The sequence below is a fragment of the Protopterus annectens genome, chromosome 5.part1 (assembly GCF_019279795.1).
Source record: "Protopterus annectens isolate FY-2018-M chromosome 5.part1, PAN1.0, whole genome shotgun sequence".
In the NCBI taxonomy this organism is placed as follows: Eukaryota; Metazoa; Chordata; order Ceratodontiformes; family Protopteridae; genus Protopterus; species Protopterus annectens.
The window spans coordinates 306736283-306756426 of NC_056736.1; the positions used below are offsets into that span (position 1 = coordinate 306736283).

General features: G+C 40.0%; 1 protein-coding gene across 2 annotated transcripts in view; it reads left to right on the forward strand.

The window, feature by feature from the left end:
• UGGT2 (UDP-glucose glycoprotein glucosyltransferase 2) overlaps positions 1–20144 on the forward strand; it is a 4352373-nt gene that overhangs the window by 1312894 nt on the left and 3019335 nt on the right. For both annotated transcript variants that reach the window (XM_044072987.1, XM_044072988.1), the window contains exon 14: positions 15134–15253. In XM_044072987.1, the coding sequence (XP_043928922.1) occupies positions 15134–15253 (120 nt within the window). The remainder of the gene's footprint in view (positions 1–15133; positions 15254–20144) is intronic.

A 20144-nucleotide genomic window follows, 5' to 3' on the forward strand; every position in this document is an offset into this window, starting at 1 on the left:
GCTCAGATCAGGGGACACTAATTTCCCTGATGTCGGCACCATAGGGCAGTGGTCCCCAAACACCAGGCCATGGATCATTTATTATCGGGCTGCAAGGCATGGAGTGAAAGTGAAAAGAAAAAGTGAATGTGTGTATGTATGTCTGTATGAGTGTGTTTGTGTGTCTGCCTGTGTGAGTGAATGCGTGCATGAAAACAGAAGACTGTGTTTGCCGCATACGTGTGCGCATGTGAGAGAGAGATAGAGAGAGTGAAGAGTGGGAGAGATCCCTGGCAACAACAGCAGCGGCAATGAGGTTTGCATACCTCTCGACCATACCACTTAACCTGTTGCACAGTAAATTTCGACATATCCACAAATAATAGGGACAGATTTTAAATATTGTTTTTGTAAAGATCGAAAGTCAATAAGGTTGCAATTAGGAGGTTTACGTACCTCTCATACCACTCAATGTCTCACACAATAAATCTGGACACATACCTCTAAACCTCTTAGAGCAAAAAATCTGGACAAAGCCAAAAGTATTGGGGGGGGGGGCAAAGGCCCAAAAATAAGGACACTTTTAAGTACTGCTCATACAAACTTAGAAAGTAGATAGAAATACAGGTTTTGCATTAGCATGTATTTTCTGAAGGGTATGAAGTCCGAAAACTCAACTGTCATTATTTTCTGACTTCAAACCTCAATAATGCCAGTGATTTGTCAGAAAACAACAATTTTATGAGAAACTGGCCAAAAATATGAGGCAAAAATCTGTACAGTTGAGAGGTATGCCGGACAGAGCCAAACCGGGACAGATTTTAAATACTGCTCTTATAAACTTTGAAAGTCAGTAAGGTTGCCATTATATTTATGTACCTGTTGACCACAGTAGATCAGCGTTATGCTGTTAAACAGAATGTACACTTTTTTTTTTTTTTTGTAATTATTGCCAATTGTTTTTTTATGGTACTTTGGAGCTTTTCTCCCCGGTCTCAGCTGAAAATGGACTTCTAGTCCAGTTGGGCCTCCCCAGTAAACAAATGTCAAATAAATAAATAAATATTATGCACACGTGATGGATGGTCCATGGAAAACAGTCTTAGATGAAACCGGTCCATGGTGCTAAAAAGGTTGAAGACCACTGCCATAGGGCATTGGCTGTGGGAGGAAGGACCTGACCCTGGCATCAAAGCAGCCAGAGGAACTGAAGACTGTGGACCTTTGTGTCTGGCTGATAAAAAGGACTGAGAGCCACTCACCTGCAGTCCCCCCATCATTTTCCTGTACTTTCGGGACCTTTTTACTACCCTGACCTCTATCATCCTTGTCAGGCTTCTAATAGGTGATGGCAAGGAGAAGAAGCAGTGGCAGGGGAATAAGTCTGTCAGCAACAATTTTGTGTGGCATTCAGTAAGTACCTGAGTCCCAAATTGGGCACAAATACTGCACTTGTGCCAAGGTAGCAGGTGCCCCAATCATGTGCGTCCTGAGAAGGCAGCCTGTGGCCACAAGCCCCTCATGTTTTAAAACCTTTATCCTTTTCCATAGTAACAACAGCTGAGAAAGAAAAAAAACAAATTACACAGCAAACACAGTAGTTACTCAAACGAAAAAAAAAACACACAGTAACCTATCTACCTAGCTACCTAACAGCCTAAGTAGAAGAATGTACACAACAAGAGTAGCAATAGAAACCTCAGTAAGCAAAATATTGTCTGGTATTTATTTGTAATAAACACACAAAAGGTGGGGATGCCACAAGAAAAAGCAGCAAGCCTAATAACACCAGCTGCAAACAATCACAACTAACCCTAGAACAGCTACCACCTAACGGGTAGAGAAAAAGTTAGCAAAACAATCACAAGCCTGGTTGATGACCAAAAAGGATACACAACAGAGCTCATCAGTCATGTTGAAGTTCCTCGAGGTGGCAAATGAGATCTGAGGGGGTGAGGGGGAGCAGGGCATTATGGGTAGATGTGGCAGAGCTCTGTAATTCAAGTCTCTGAGAAAAGGCCAGCATTAGATCTGATTACCCACAGGTTGAACCGGATGGAGGTAGACAACATGGATCAATCATTATGGTAAGTGCATATATTTTATTTATCAAACCCTGGTATGGAAGGCAGTCTCTAACTTGCAGTTTAAACTTCTGCTTACCCTCATCCCACTCTATCTTCATTGTTGTTTGCTCCTAGTATCATTGTTCCATTGCTAATTTCCTCCAGTAAATTTCAGCTCCCTCAAACTTATTTTCTAAACTCCTTCTTGCAGTCTTCGCTATTGATAAAATCACCTTTCTCCATTACCTTATTGGTTCAGTAGTATTTTGCATATTTCTCATTATTCTGTTTATGGGCTTGCATTCAAACTCCTACTGTCTCCTTTTTTCTCAAACTTCCCCACCTTGTTTCATCATCATCTCTTTCCATTTTGATTTATAACCTCCTGCTCTTGTTATATATATGAGCCTTAACTGCATAACACTAAAGTATCCCTTTGGCTCAGGTAATCCTAAACCATCTTGTTCTGAGGGGAGAATCAACTTATCCTGATTAACTGTTGCCCTCTTCCCCTTCTAAATAAATTCTTTCAACTCTTTATCATTCACTACTACTTCCTGAAGCTACCATTCTTGATAGATGCTTAGCAGTAATATACAGAGATTGCTAATATTCCTAAATGCAGGAGTAAACAGAGTTAAATAGCTCAGAATTTGTGCATTTCTGTGTATTTTTTACTTCCATTCTGTGTAACCTGTGATGTGCATTTATATTGTTACAGCTAAGTCCATAAATGCATTTCTAATGAAAATGGGAAACTACGTGATATGGTTCATCAGTCTATACCAATAATCATCTGTCACGTGTGGACAGTATACGTCATGCTTGCTGTTTCACTGAGCAGACACATTAAATCATGTTTGCTTGTAGATAACACTGATCTTAAATGTGATACCTAGCATTCTTGAGATGTTAGCATTAATATTGAAATATTGGTAGTAGTCATAACCATGGAAAGAAGCTAACTTGTGTGGCTCAGGATATTTCTTTTTGGCCTTATTTCTTCTTCCATCCTTTTCATACATTTGTACTCATTGATATGTCAATCTGAAATGCATTCATGCATTGTTGTAGAAATACTTATTTTATGTTTTTATTTGCATTTGTTTACTGAAAAACTCCACCTGGGCTGGAAATCCCTTTCAGAGGAAGCTTGGGAATAAAAGCTCCAAAGTAACAGTATACAGTACACAGCTGAACAAATGTAAAGTATATAACTGAACACATGCATATAAGATACATTGACATAATAAGAATATTGTACAATGGTTGTCCAAAAGGCAGTAGTTGGCTGCATAAGGTAAGGCGTATAATGGAATATGAATTAATAGTAGGTGATATTATAGTAGCAATTCTAGGAGACATATCACCATGTAACATGAATACACACTTAATGCAAATGGCTGTACTGAGTTACATATTTAGGAAGCGTTATTCATTTATTTATTTATGAGAAATTATTTTGTGAAAGAGGAAGTACTGAGTGGAAACTAATGGAGATTAAGTAAGGGTTTTGTAGTACAGTGTGAGAAACTTAGTCATGTAGGATGCTGCTTTGTTAATATAGTTATGGAAGAAAATTGGAATTTAGATGGAGGCTGTCAGAGATAGAGAAGATTCCTTTGTGGTGAGGGGTACAGTGACATTCCCAGGTATTCTTAAAATATGATTTTACTGTGGACATGAAGAGATTAGGTTTGGTTATCTGGCAGATGGAGGTTGGTAGGGAGTTCCGGCTTTTAGCAACGTAGCTAGGGTGAAGGAACGGGAGTTATGGGAGGGAGTGCTTTAGTTATGTATTTATCAGACAAGTGATATTTTCTAATAGTGAGTATACCACAGATATAAAATTCTTAGGGAATGAGCAGCTTTTTGGGTTATATATGTTTTATGCACTATTTTGAGTTGACAGTAATTGAAGTAATTTGGGAATTCAAGCCAGTTGAGTTTTTATGATAGTGTAGAGGTGGATTATGTTATTTACATTGGTAGCAAACTTAGTTATGTTATTGTGACATTGCTCAAGTTTTGCATGTTGGATTGAATGCAAATTTATGAAGATGTGGGAAGCATGTGATGGTAGAGGAAGTATGTAGGCATTTACTTTGTTTGTATGAATAATTTCAGCAGGATTTTGCTGTAAACTGGAAGTCCAGGTTTTTGATTTGTTTTCATGACTATCTGTTGAACACGGAAATTACATTTTTGGATTTTCATTGATAATGACATGTAGCAATTTTGTGTGGGAAGCAGATTCAGTGGTGGTAACATCAAAGGAAACAAGGGTGAAGACAGTTTTTATGTCAGAGTTTGACTTTGGGATAATAGTATTACCTTAGTTTTGTTAGGGTCTAGTGCAAAGTTGGACTGTCTCAGCCAGTATTCAGTGGAGATAAAGGTGAGTTGGGTGATGTTTTGAAGCTCAGGATTGTTTTAGATGTGCGGATAAATGTTCAGTCATCAGTATACTGGATAAGGAATGAATTAGTGGAGACAAGAGGAAGGAAGTTAATGAATAAACTAGAAAGTATGGGGCCAAGTATTGAGCCTTGAAAAATTCCATCTAGTATGGAAAGCAAGGTGGATTTGGACTGTTGAAATGTTTTACTTTTGGTTCTGTTAGTGAGGTAGCTCTGAAACCATTCTTAGGCTGAGGGAGAGAGACCTAGGGATGAGGGCTGGCAGAGTAATTTGGAGTGAGAGACTGCATCTTATGCTTTTGATAAGTTTAGGAAGACTGGGGTTACAAAGTAATTGTCATTTCTGTCTCTGTGATTGGTGGTAAGGAAAGATAGAGGAACAGTGTCAGTGCCTTGAGAGGGGTGAAATCCATGTTGAGAAGGGGACATGAGGTAATTTCAAAGATAGGTTAGTAGTTGAGTTTGGCAGTCACCATCATCATCAGCAATCATCTTTATCACATTTATTTTCATGGAGTGAGGTAGTCACATCAGCTGTCACCACAGTCATGCCTGACCATTCTAAGTCTTGTCTCATTGAATGAATCCTTCCATCTATCTCTTGTAATCTCCAGCACCTCTCGCTTCCTCTACTGCCCAGGTATCTGTGCCATGCAGAATTACTGGTCATATCACTGGTTTTGTACATTTTACATTTCCGCTTCTTTTGGCATTCTTCTCATGCATTCTGCTCTTGACACACTGTGCCATTTGGCTGTAGTACTCTTCATGCTAGCTTTGATGTCCTCATTCAGACTTTACTTCTCCTCAACCACCCTTCCTAAATACTTGAAGTTGTTAACTTGTTCCTTGTATTTCAGCATTCAGCTTCTGATTTTCTCCATTTGCTTTCATGACACCTGCAATTTGATCACAATGAGATTATGGCATTTGGTCGGAAGTTAGAGAGTTCAGTAGAGGATTCACCTTTGTGCAGTGACAATAAATCGAGTTACTTAAATGAGGTATGACACAGGGATTCTTGCATAGAACTGTTTATAAGGATAGAGACACAGGGTAGGCAATTGCATCAGTAACTAGTTTGAGGTATTTTGCAGGGAGGTTGTTTGGGGCTATGGTAGTTGGTTTTACTTTAATGAAGTATTGCTTCAACATGGAGGTTAAGTACAGACTAGAGAGTAAAGGAGTTAGAGTTGCTGAGAGGTGGAGATTTGGTTGGGGGTATTGCTTTTGAATTGTTTAGTGATTGTTGTGAATGCATTTGAAATGGCTATTAGGTATACAGGCTATGTTGAAGTCTGTTTCAGTGGGTGGCTAGGCAGGTTTCTGTTGTTTTAGGAGCTGAGTGTTAGACGTTCAGAACAATATATAATGTAGGTCCTGATAATCAGTGAAGTATTTTTTTGTCAGCATTTGCCAGAGATGAGTTTGGCTTTTATAATATTTTGTAGGTGGCGATAAGGCTGATAGTTTGCATGAGTTTTGTTGGCTCACCAGGCACTCCTTGCATTATCTTTGCATCTTGTAAGTTATTTGGTTGTGATTGTTAGTCAAGGGGCTGGATCAAATATATCTGTTTTCTACCTGTGTGTGGCTTGCTGGTTTAGGATGTTTGGAACAATGTCATTTAAGTGTTGTATGGTATTGTGTAAGGTGAATGTTTTTGCTATACTCCAGTTGTAGAGTTTGAGAGTATTAGTAAAGGAATCTTTGTTAAACTTTGATTAATTCTTAAAGTTGAATAAGGTGGGTTTGAAGGACTTGGTAATTGTACAGAGGGGACAAATGGATGGTGGTCAATATGAATATCTAGTAGAATTCCAGAATGGTCTATATTTTCTGGGTTGGTGCTTAAGATCCAGTTTGATTGTTTTTGTGCCTCTGATTTTGTTGAATGTAGTAAGAACATTAATTTGTGCACAAACATGTTATCTTAACTCATAGAATGTACATCTCCTACACAGATGTTCATAGGTAGGTACTAGGCTATCGGCCCGAGGTCTTACGAAAGCCTAGACAACAAGGTTCCTTGGCTTATGCCACCCAAGAAAGTTATTTTCCTGTGCCACTGTTGAGCAGAGACACAGAAGTGATCCCCAGGGTGTATTTCCTATTTCCCATCCACTCATCAAGATTTTTCTTGAAGAGTGCTAATGAAGAACTTTGCTTGACATAGATGGGTAGCCTGTTCCAGAGTATGGGAAGTCTCTGGGACAGGAATCTATCCCTCCAGCATGTCCTGTTTATTGTGGTGACAAGGTTTAGGTCCCTAGAGCGTGTAGCTCGGAGGGATTGGAATTTCTATAGGTGTAGCATGTCCAACAGCTCTGGGTTTGACATAGCTTTATATGTTAGGCAGAGATCACCTCGGAGTAGGTGCTATGCTACAGAGTAAAGCTGGAGTTTTTTGCGATGGTCAGTGTAGGACATCTGTTTGAGGCCAGTAATCCTCTTTGTGAGGTACTTCTGTGGTCTTTCCAGCTGCTGCAGATGTCTTGTGAGGTACATTCCAAAAGGGGTATTGTACTCTATAATGGGTCTAATGAGTATTGAGTAGAGGGGAACAATGACTTCTTTTTTCCTGGATGAGAACCCTTTTATGATGAGGTGTGCCACGTAGATGGACTTCCTGACTACTGTGGCGATGTGACTAACAAAGGACAGACTACTGTCCACCTGCGTCCCAAGGTCTTTTATCACACATTTGGTGTTAAGTAGACTGCTGTCTATGTAGTAGTTCATGGATACAGAGTTTTTACCAAAGGGGATGACAGTGCACTTTTTGGCTTTGAGCTTGAGGCCATGGCTCTGACATCAGGCATCTGTTTCAGTGAGGCCCTTCTGTAGGATTTCCACATCATTTGGGGACTGGACTATGGCTCCTAGTTTGCAGCCATCTGCAAACTTCATTAGCTAGAGGCCTTCTGTGTTGGCCTGTACTTCAGAGAAGTAGATACCAAACAGGAGAGGTCCCAGGACTGAACCCTGTGGTACTCCACTTGTCACTGGTTTGAGGTCAGATTTGGAGTGTGCAACTTTTACAGTGTGGGTTCTGATCAGTGAGCCAGTTGGCAACCCATCTTGTGATGTAGGGATTTATACCTAGTTTAGTGAGTTTAGCTATAATTCCTGAATGCGGGATGGTGTTGAAAGCCTTGGCGAGGTCAAGATAGGCTATGTGAACCACCTTACCCTCGTCTACGGCTTTGTTGACTGCCTCAAAGAAGTCAATCAGGTTCAGGAGGCATGATTTGCCTTTCACAAACCCGAACTGGGTGGGATCCAGAGTTTGGAGGTTACCAATGTCTTTGTTTATGAGTTCCATGATGATACATTCCATGGCCTTGCAGACCAGGCTCGTCAGGCTAATAGGGCGATAGTTCCCGGGATCAGTGGTGGCTCCCCATTTGTGGAGTGAGATAACTGTTGCTGTATGCCATTCAGTGGGCACAAAGCCTGATGTGAGGCTATGATTGAACATGGTGCTTAGGTGTGGAGCCAGTTCGTTCTGAAGTTCCTGCAAAATGCAGCCTGGGATGTTGTCCGGTCCGATGGATGCTGTGTTTTTGGCTTTAGAGAGTGCAGCTTTTACCTGAATAGTTGTGATTACAGGGACTCTGCATTCTTCCTGTATATATATATATATATATATATATATATATATATATATATATATGGGCCATTTAGGGGGTGGGGGTAAAGTTAGCACTGAACCTATCTGCCAGGATGTTGGCAATATCAGTTCGTTCTGTAATTTTTGTGCCGTTGTGCTGTAACTCAGAGCAGATATGGGTGTTGCCATTGAGATTCTTGACATAGCTATAGAATGCTTTGTGGTTGCCCTTAGAATCAGTGGTGAGTTTGTTTTCGTAGCTAGCTTTGGAGGATCTTATGAGGGATCTCAGCTTCTTACGGAGACTGACCAGGGAGCTCATCCACTCATGGGATTTTACTCTCTTTTGCGACAATTTCTTCCTTCTGTTGTACAGTTTGTTTATGGCAGGGGACCACTAGATTGGCTTCCTTTTTTTGGAAGATAGCTTCTTGGTTCTGTTAGGGATAGCACGATCCATGCACTCGTGTAAGTGCTTATAGAGTGCATTTGTGTAGGATTCAGGAGTCATAACTGTATTGTCCATCTGCATGGGTGTCATGAAGTTCACCACTTCTGTCTTAAGCATGAAGTTGAAGCATGAATGTACTATATCATGCCAGCTTATAGATGTGAACTTCATCCGTATTGTCAATGTTGCCTTTTTTTTAGTACTTCTGATAATATGCAGATTTTGGCAGTAATATAAATTGGGGAACAAAGCTGTATAGTTCAGAGATGTGTGTGTGTGTGCGTGTGCATGCATGTTAGCCACACCATTTTTGTGCATTTACAGTGTTTTGCCATGTAAAGTGGGTGCGGTATGCAGTGCTGACTGGCTTCTGCAGAAAAATACTGTCCACACTATCAGCCCCCAACATGAAATTTGCCATATCATAGAAGAATCAAGCTCTAAATGTGATCCAGATGTGCAACATTACCGTATCATGCTGGCACTGGAGGAACCCATCTAGTTATGTAAGAGCTTGTTGCCATCAGTTCCTCAGAAGAACTCTTCCTAATTGGCTGCTAGTGAAAAAGTAGCAGTTGTAATGCATTTCAGCTACAAAGGCAGACCCTTTCGGCCTACAGAGAATGCTAATGATACCCATTAGTTAACCAAGTAGACCCACTGGACGCACAGGCACTTTTCATGGGTGACCTGGGAGCAACATTTGGTTAAGTGTCTTGCACAAGGTCACCTAGTAGGCAAAGGAGGGCTGAGGGATTTAAACCCTGTACCACAGGATCTACAACTCACAGCAGTATCCATCTACTACTAACATCAACCAAAGATAGGAATAATCCATATAGTTGCACATTTATTGCTTGTTAACATAGGTAATTCAAAGACAGACAATCAGGCATTAGTAGCAATGATAACAGACTGCATGGGGTTACTAGAGAGAAAATAGTGCCTGCAGTAAAGCACTATAGCTTGTTACCAACAAACAAAAAGGTAGCCCACCCACCTCAAGAACTCACCTGTATGCACATGTATATGCAGCTATGCACATATGAGAATGGAGTGCAGGGTGTAGTCCATCTGGTTCAGTATTGCAACAGTTTCCAGCAGTAGCTCAACAACAGATTGACTGAATGGATGGAAGTGGTACAGAGATCTTGATAATAGTTAATAGGGAAGAGAAAAGGAGTGCTTCTAATGCATTTGATCTTGTTGCAAACAGTAACAAAGGCAGCATTTCCCATACACACAGTGACAAAACAGCAGAATTAGTCTGAAGACTTGTGTACTTCAGCTTACTGTTACCATTATCTCACACAGACTGATTAGAGGGAGAAATTTGCCAGGCTAATGCATTTTAGTGAAGCAGTAAGATCAAATACTGCACCTCTCTGCACACACACACATCAGCAGCAGCAGTAACAAAATGTAGTTAATAGTGCCTGTAGTGTATATAATATTTTTCTTTTTGTTACTGTCAGTACGTCAGGGGCACAATGACTGTCCAGCTAGAATATTTATGACAACTCTGTCTGCATTGCTACAGGCAAGGAAAAAAGCCGATATTAATACATTACAGCTTTCCTTTTTTGCCAGCAAATAACAGTAGCAGTGCACCTACTACTTGCAACCACAGAATGAAATGCAGGCTCAAATGTTACAGGTGTATGTTTAAAACTCTTCCAACCATGGCGTGAAGGCAGACTGTCCGTTCAATGTGAGTGTGGTAACGTAAGCTGTGTAGTGGAGAGAAGAATTGGCCATAGTAATATATAGTGGCAGTCCCCCCCCCCCCCCAATATATATATACATGCAAAAGTAATGCATGTTAAACGTCTTGCACTTATTTATTACTGCTTGGTGCTGCTGTAACTCAAAGGCATGGCAGAAGAAAGAAAGAAAGACTGGTCAGAGTAATACATTAAACTGTGTTAACATTTGTAGCAGCTGCCCGCCCCCACATGTATACCCACACAGCAGTGAAATGCCTAGTAATACATTTTTCTTTATTGCCAGCAGCAGCTTAAAGCAGCATAGGTTGTACAGCTAAAACTGATACGTTAATCCAGACTGACTAGCATGTAAAAAGGAAAAGTGTAATTAGCAATATATTGAGCTTGTTAGAATCTATAACAAAGCCAAAATCACCTCTGTAAACACACACACACACACACACACACACACACACACACACACACACACACACACACACAGCAAAGGTAAGCAGTGCAATTCTGCTTATTGCCAATAGTAACTCAATGCCACTCTGCTGAAAGACAGCTTGAGTGTGTACATTAATCCTGACTGAAGAGGGAAGAATAAAGCTAAAAAAAACTAAACACTTTGCTTGTTGCAGACAATAACAATACCAGTATGCCCTACCACACTCAAAAGCACTCTCAAATGAAAAACAAATGCTGACAATAATTTGCTGATGCATTTCTCCTTGCTGTCACCAGGAATTCAGAGCATTACTTTCCAACCTGAGTGGGTATATTAGCTGAAACTGCCATTGAGAATCATTTTGAGCTTGCTGTAAAAGATAACAAAGCCAGCACCACCACCATTCTAACACAGGAGCAACCACCAGTGGCAAATAGTACTATATCTAGGTATGTATTTCCTCTATTTGCCACCGGTTCTGAAGGGCACACTGACTGTCTATCTGGAGGATGTATGTTAACCCAGCCTGAATGGCATAGATGCACACATGTAGACACACATACAAAGACACATGCTGATATAATGCACCACACACACATGCATACATACAGGCATACACACACACACACACACACACACACACACACACACACACACATACAAGTCAGTACCATTCTGTAAGTATCAAAAATGTAAAAAGTAGGAAAAAGAACAAAATCTGTCCTTTTTGTCAATGAAAACAATACCAAAAACAAAATAAATGGTATTTTATTCCCTTTGGCTGCTTTTGATAAAATATTCAGGGGATTATCCATAGAAACTCATTTACACAATGCACTTATCACTGTAATTCTGACCTTGTGGATTTCATTTGAGCTCATTCCTAATTTTGATTACACATTGCTATCCTCAGTACTTAGCGTCTGATCATGATACATTTACAGTGACAGACATGTTCCCTCATTTGGTGAAAAATGTGATTTTTACTTCTTATCTAATGTCAGCATAAAGATATATATTCTGGATGTGCTATATTTCTTAACCTGAGGGTATGTCATACAACCATCCTTTATGGAAACTGCATATCATTCAGAACTGCAAACTATTGCAGTGAAATGCCTCTGCATGTCTTTCCCTGAGATTGAATAAACTCGAAGCCTACATGGTTTTTGCATGTTTGCATGATGAGCAGCACTGCTAATCACATATGCATGCCGCTCATAGTGCTTACACAAATACAAGTGATGTTTCATGACTGTTGCTGACCAGGAAATCATGCAGAGTAGCAAGAATGCAGAAGGAGCATGCATACAAATTTGCCTATGTTCATATCTGCTTTTTGAGCTTGTGCGGACAGCCACAATGACTACTGAGGTGAAAATATAACTGCAGTATTAACACATTATAGAAGAATGTACTCATTGCAGTGTACACTACAAGAAGTATTTGTAAACTAAAATAATAGATGGTGGGGTGAACAGCAAAGGCAAATGCAATGAAACTTAAATACACTAGGCAGGGAAAGTGTGCTGAGACTTGAATGATAGGAATGAAGAAAGAGGAAGAGGACATGTAAAATATGGCACTGTACCCCAGAATAGGACATGTCATTGTATGTACACTTCCACGACAAGTCAGTAGCATGACATTAAGCACATATGTAGATAGCACAGTATGCACTGCTGTTTACACTTGCTGTGCGAGTATATGTATATCATCACACATAATATATGTGTGACTGTCACACAAAGTTACATGACTTGCTCATTGGAGAGGACATTTAACAAGGATGGTGTATACAATTTGGGGTATGTGCATGTTGTGGAGATCTGCAGAATGACTTGCTTGAACTTGACTGAAATATCGGGTCTATATTATAAAATCAACCGCTTAGCTTGTTGAACACCCAAAAGTCGACAGCTAAACAGTGAAATCTTAAAACCGCTAACAGCCACTTCCACAAAGGTTTTCATAGGGAAAAACTTTGCTTGGCCATTAGACACTAAAACAAACTTTTAAACCTTAATTAAGTGTGGGGCTTCACCCCCCCCTAACTATATATACCAACTCCGTGATCGTTCTGCATTGGGGAAAAGGGCAAATTCCTGATAACGATGAAGCAAATTGTTTCCCTATGAAAAAATTCACAGAGCTGGCCGTGGTTTTAAGCTTTTGCTGTTTCGCTGTCGACATTTCGGTGTTCGACAAGCTAAACCTTTGCTGTACTAATATAGACCCAAAATATCAGCATACATCACAACCAATCGTGTAGACATCCGCAGACTCATGGACAACTGCTGACAGAAACAGGCACAATCAGAAACAATTTTAAAATATTAACGATATTAGTCTGTGACATTGCCAGAATATGTGAGTTTGTTATTATACATGTTCTGCAGGAACAGACGTGTACGACTGTAGTGATTACCAGTATTCTGTAATGGGAATTCACCACCCCTTTTCAAAAATAAACATCTTTGTAGGGGTTAAGTGGAACAGTGTTAAACCTAAAGTTGATTTCAGGGGCAATCCCTGCCATTTAAGAAGCTTGTATGACACAAAAGCCACAAGCCATGTGTGTAAGAATCAAACCCGTGCCATCAATGCTGTCAGTGATCAGTGTATTTGCTAGGTGCAACACAGTAAGATGCATCACACATGCATCTTCTGCAATACCTTCAAGGGAAGTCTGTGCCGTTAATTCCTAATAGGTAAGCAGAACAAAGAATAGTTTTGTATAATAGACAAAATGTGTGCAAGCTCACTGTGCCAAATGCAATACACTTGACTGAACCACCCTTGCTGATGTAGGTATCAGTCATAAGTAAAACACGACTTACAAACACACTATTATGAGTAGATTTCCTACACACAGCTGTACACTACATGCATCTGCCGCATGTAACAATAATAGCAATAGATATTGGCTGAAGCATCTGAAATTGATGTGTGACTTAAGAATTGGTGTGTTATAATGAATGGTACAACAATATGCGAGATCGATGGCAATGCATCAGCTATGCTCACGTGCATAGAAACTACAGCAGTGCAAAGTCTACAGTCAATGAGCATATAGCTGTCACTGTAACATTGTTCACATACCCGATAATGCATGGAGCACTGTTTATAAGCACATGTCAAACCTCCAAGACTCAAAGTGCAATCCCTTCCGTCCCTCTGCACTAGTACAAAGGTCCATCATCTTTTTTTTTAACAATACATTTCATCATCAAGGTGGATAGTGATGTGAAGTGCCACTGCTGTGACAAGCTACACCAACCTTCCTAATGTGTGAGTGTCCTCTGAAGTCATACTTGGAAGTTAAGTAACTAAGTTAGTCCCCGTTGAAAGACTACTGCCTAAACACCAGATAATCTTCAGATACATGAATGGAATTGCCAATATACTGAGAGATCAGCTTAATATAAACAACTGATTTCATTGCTTTGGGGACATAATAACAGGGCATAGACTGGCAAACAGGATGTGTTACTCTGGTTGAGGGGAGAAGGGAGAAGTTATGTTAATGAATAGCATGGCTTCGTACTTCACTGTCATAGGTTAATAACTTTGTTAGTTATATAATTGCACCTAACGTATCTGAGGGAGAGACAGTATTTTTTTATCATACTTTTACCATTTTTAGAATTAAATGGATATTTAAAAAATGAGTTATCTAGGCATCCACTGTTTTGTTTTCTCTCCTGTGCCTGTTGATCGTCAAGCCCCACCATTATTCAGTTGTCTTTCACCCATTGAGCAAGCAGCCATTGGGGCTTTCTCTTTAGTAGCTATAACATTGTCCTTATAGGCTGTTGGCTGACATGGGCATCCACATTATCGTAGAGGTGTCCTATGCTGTCCCCTTGCCATGTTCATTCTCTCACATACATGTTCCATGATAACAACCTTTACCAGTTTGGGATCACTAGGTTCATGTCTTATAAGCCTCCACTTGCAGAGGACCAGTCAACCAGCTAGTACCACCATTTCCCTTCCATGATTTAAGAGCGAGTGCAGTCCTGTCACTCTCATCCTCCCCTGCCAGGGTCTTACTGGTTCAGACTTGTGCCTGTTGCATTTACTCACTTAAAAGATAAAATGTAGTCACATTTCATTTGTTTTTTTATTTTGCAGTTACCATTAATATTTGTTTTTATTTTGTTTCTCTAATCAGTGAACTGAGCTGACCGTTAGCTTGGTGTCTTCCTAAGAAGTTAATATGAGTTAATTGGCTGGCTGCTGGAGTCACAGCTTCTGGTTTACTGCAGTGGTCGGTGAGTGTTAGTGACTGATTGATATTCTACTGATTTGTGTGTTGAGGGAGCAGAGCCTGAGATTTGAAAGACAGTTTAACAAAAATGCTATTGAGAAAATATATTCAACAGTTTAGTGTGTGTAATTTTAAGATTATATGTAATGATTTCCATTTTATTTTTTTCTTCAGTGGATTAATGATATAGAAAAAGATTATAATTACCAGTCATGGCATTCAAGTTATCAGGAACTGTTGAAGCCAATGTTCCCTGGAGTTATACGCCAGATTAGACGCAACTTTTTCAACTTGGTGAGTTAATTTCTTTGTAGATCATTCTTTCAAATCTATAGTTGAATTTGAAAAATGCCATGCTTTATAATTTTTATTGAGAGACAGCTGTCTTAAAAAGTGAAAAAGAAATGTTACTGGCTTGTTACAAGTTGCACTTCCTTCTTCAGACTTGCTTTGTAAGGCTGTTAAGATGTTTGCTTAAGTCCTGTAAAAGTTAATGATAGTTATGACTTGAAGTTTAACACAACATTCCTTGTACGAGTTGCTTTTGTATAAGTAAACAATGTCATTGGCTTTCATCAAGTAGTGTAACATAATATTTTACTTGAACTTTTAGATAGCATATTTATGACAGAAAATAACTTGTGAATTTTCCTTGCACTCACTCACTCTTTCTTTTTTTTTGTTGTTGTGCATTTCCATTAAAACCTAGCCTGATGGCTGTTCTTTCTGCAACTAGTTGGCCCATTCATTCCATGAGGGCAAGAGCTCTAAAATCCATTTGTTCATGCCTAGGAAGCCCAATCAGCCCATTTGCTCCTCCAGTGGTGAGAATTGGGTGGTGGGTAAATGACCATCTTATTAATCCTAGGGGTCTGATTGTCTTCCCTGATGGTGCACACCCTTCTTAAAGCTCTGCTGTGTGCTTCCACTGTCAATATCGTGCTTCCACATGCCATTTATGCATTATGTGCATCTGCACAATGGCAGCGCATGCTTCCTAAGCCTATGATCCACAGATGTAATACCCAGTGCTGCTGTTTGTTGTCATCCAAGTGGTGAGCCAGTAAATGCCATTTCTCCTTGGCCAGCTCCAACAAATTGCTTGGAATTGCTGCTTGAACCTGGGTCTCCTGCACTTTAGGCAGGGATGTATCCATCAAAGGATGTATCCATCAAAGGCCATGGAGCTGGCTACACACTCTTCTTTTGTTTGTCGCCGTAGGTGGTCTTTAGTTAGAGTATCAAATGCTTTATAATGCCATTGTCTAGTCATCCATAGACCTCTGTAATGTCAGTATGATGATTAACATTGTTAAACATTCTTAAGGTTACAGATCAAGAAGAAAGAAAATATTTATTTGCATTTGTTTCCTGAGAAAGTCCAACTGGGCTAAAAACCCCTTTTTGAAGGTCCAAAAAATAACTATCAGTGTACAAAATACATTGCAGCAAATACACAGTAGTGGTTCATAAGAGGTTACTAGGCTAATGACCTGCGGGTCGTTTTAAGCCTAGCCTATTGCACCCATTATATTTGATGAGAAAAAGTCTAGTCAATGTCTAAAATTATTATTAGTAATGACTGCCCATGTCCAAGAGGGATGTGGGAGCTATTCCCAGCAAGAATTTGGAGTTTCCCATCCATTTATCCAGGCTTCTTTTGAACAGAGTCATAGAGGTGCTCTGTTTAACATGAATTGGTAGCCTATTCCAGAAAAGTGGCAACCTCTGCGAGATGAATTTTTCTTTCCAGCATGTCCTATTTAAATCGCAGGCCAGATTTAGGTCACTGGAGTGGATAATTCTAGTCCCATTTAACTTACATATGTGCAGCAACTTTATCAGGCAGGGGTCAGAGATTGCTCTGTAAGCCAAGCACAAGTCTCCCCTAAGCAACCTGTATGCTGAGTACATTGACAAAGACTTCAGTCTGTCTGTGTAATGCGTGTTCTGAAGACCTTGAATCATCTTAGTTAAACATCTATGGGGTCTCTCCAGTTGCTGTAGATGTCTGGTACGGTACATACCAAGGGGGATGCTATACTCAGTTATGGACCTGATAAGGGATGAGTATAGGGGGCGTACAACCTCTTTTGCTCTTGAGGCTATGCCTTTACTAATCAAATGTGTGATGTAGAATGCATTTCTTACTACAGTGGACACATGGTGGTCAAAGTTTAGGTTACAGTCTACTTGTCTACCCAGATCCCTCACTACAGCATTTGTACTTAAGGTACTGTTGTTTATCTGATAGTAGGGACATTGCTTTTACCGAAGGGGATGATGATGCATTTTTTTTTTGCATTTAGTTTGAGTCCATGGCTTTGGTACCAATCTTTGGTCCTTGTAAGACATCATTGATGAGTCACTGATCGTGCCAAGTTTGTAGTCAGTAGACTTGGTCAGCCATGGCCCCTTTGCTTTGACCTGAACTTCTGAGAAGTAAATACCAAACAAAAGGGGGCCCAGTGCTGACCCTTGTGGAACTCTACTGGTGATAGGTCTGCTGGTTGAGGTGGAGTCACTCGCTTTGATAGCATGTGTATGGCTAGTGAGCCAGTTTGTGACCCACCTAACAACAAAGGGGTTGACATTTAGGTGGGTGAGTTTGTCAATGCCTGAATGGGGGATTGTGGCAAAGGTGTTCACCAAGTCCAGATATGATGTGTGCACAGATTTGCCTTCATCTATGGCCCTGGTTACATTTTTGAAGAAGTCTTCTAGATTTAACAAGCATGATCGACCCTTTACAAAGCCAAACTGGATTGGATCAAGGGTTTGGAGGTCACCTATATCTTTATTTGTGAGGTCCATGATGATATGTTCCATGGCCTTGCAGATAAGGCTAGTCAGGCTTATGGTCTATAATTCCCTTGATCTGTTGCTAAGCCATCCTTGTGGAGGGGGATAACAGTTCATGGTTTTCCATTCAGCTGGGACAAATCCTGTATTCAGGCTGTGGGTTAAATAAGGTGCCTAAGAGGGTTGCTAATTCCTGTCCTAGTTTGTTTAGAATGCAGCCTGGGATGCCATCAGGACCCATTGTGGTTGTGTTTTTTGCCTTGGACAGAGATTTGATGACCTGTTCTTTAGATGTATAGGGCAGGGGAGCTGTTGAAGGTATGGTTTGTGATATGTTTGGAGGGGACAGAGGGGAGAAATTTTCAGCAAACCTGTCTGCTAGTAGGTTAGCAATTGCTGCAGAATCAATGTGTGTTATATCATTAGTCACTAGTTCAACACATGTCTCGGTCCTATTTTTTATGCAACGGATATAGCTGAAGAAAGCCTTTTGGCTATCCTTACCTGTTTTTGCTGAATTCTTCTTGAAGTTGCCTTAGAGGATTTTATAAGTCATCTTATTTGTTTATTTAGGCTTAGGAGGGTACTTTTCCAGTGCTGGGACCTCACTTTAGTATTCTTAGACAACAGCTTCTTACGCTAGTTATGTAGTTTATGCGTGATGTCCACCAGGATGGCTTTTCTTCTCTTGAGTCTCTTACTTTCCTCCTATCCGGCACAGCTGAATCTACACATTTGTATAAGTGTTGGTACAGGGCATCACAGTATACTTTCTTATAGTTGCCAAGACCATCTGTGGGGACCGGGGCTTGGAAAGCATTTATGCCAACCCCTAAGAGGGTATAGCTGGCTTTGGGTGAAGTTTTTGTAATCTGATTTCACCTCTGATTGGTACTGGAGTTACTGCTACTTCCAAAATGACTGAGTTGTCATCAGATTTTACTAATGAGGGTCCTACACTTATGGTAGTGCAACGGTCTCTCATGTTAGTGAGAACCAGTTCAAGTATATTTGAGCCACTTGTAGGATTTTGTACAATTTGTTCAAGGGCAATTGAGTTAACAAAGTCAAGAAACTTTTGTGCAAGTAAGTTGGGGCTCATATAGGTTTCCTAGTTGATGGTAGGATAGTTAAAATCCCCCATGACAAGAGTGTTGCATTGTATTTTGATTGACTCAAGTAAAGCCAAATAAGCTGCATGAGCATCTTGGTTCATGGAGGGGGACCTGTAACAAGCAATGACTTGAAGGGGGGGGTCTTACCCACGATAATCTGAACTTGGAGTAGCTCCATAGAATTATATTGTATAACCAGTCTGGATGAGTATTTATGTAGATAGATACTCCACCACCTTTGGTTCTCACCCTTTTCATTTTGCAGTCTGAAGGTATAGAAGGCATTGTAGCCTTGCAAGGCCAGGGTACACTCTGTGGCCTTGAACCAGGTTTCTGTGACTGCACAAATGTCTACATCATCCAAGGAAAGGAATTAGAGAGTGCAGCTTTTTGTTTAAACTCTTACCATACACACACACGTGTGTGTGTGTGTGTGTGTGTGTGTGTGTGTGTATAGATATATATATATATATATATATATATATATATATATATATATATATATATATATGGGATCCGTACAGATGCTCGACTGCATCTTTCACCGAATCCCAATTTGGTGAGCATACTTGCTATTCACCGAAGCAGCACTTTTGCGTAAGTATGCTTGTTGTTCTGGATGAACTACTGTGCTGTAAGGGAAAATTCCCTTTTCCCCACAGTAGTGCAACTTCTGAGTGAGAATATTAAAGTGTGGGGGGTGCAGGGGGGCTTGCCCCCCTGCATTCAAGTAGATTTTGTGTTTTTTTATTTTTTTTACAAATACTTTAATGAAAGCATTTTTTTGATGAAAGCGCTTTCGTTAAAGTGTGTTCCGTGGTAATGGATTCAGGCTTTTGATCTTTTGATCAAAAGTCCTAGATCCATATATATAGATAAATATATATTTTTGTGTCTTTCGGCTTTTCCCGGTTAGGGGTTGCCACAGTGGAACTCCGGTCCGCTAATGATTGGCAGTTGATTTTTATGTACAGGCTTGCCAGGCCTGACGCACAACCTTCAACGAAGGTACGCCCATTCACGCATGTCTCCATGTGTATATATATATATATATATATATATATATATATATATATATATATATATATATATATATATGCAGACATACATGTATATATTTACTTACACAGACACACATATATATATATATATATATATATATATATATGTGTGTATATATGTATGTACACAGAGGCAACATACAACATTTTGTTATGGTTGCTTGTGACATAAGAAACAGTGTGGAATATTGCACGATAGCAGGTTAT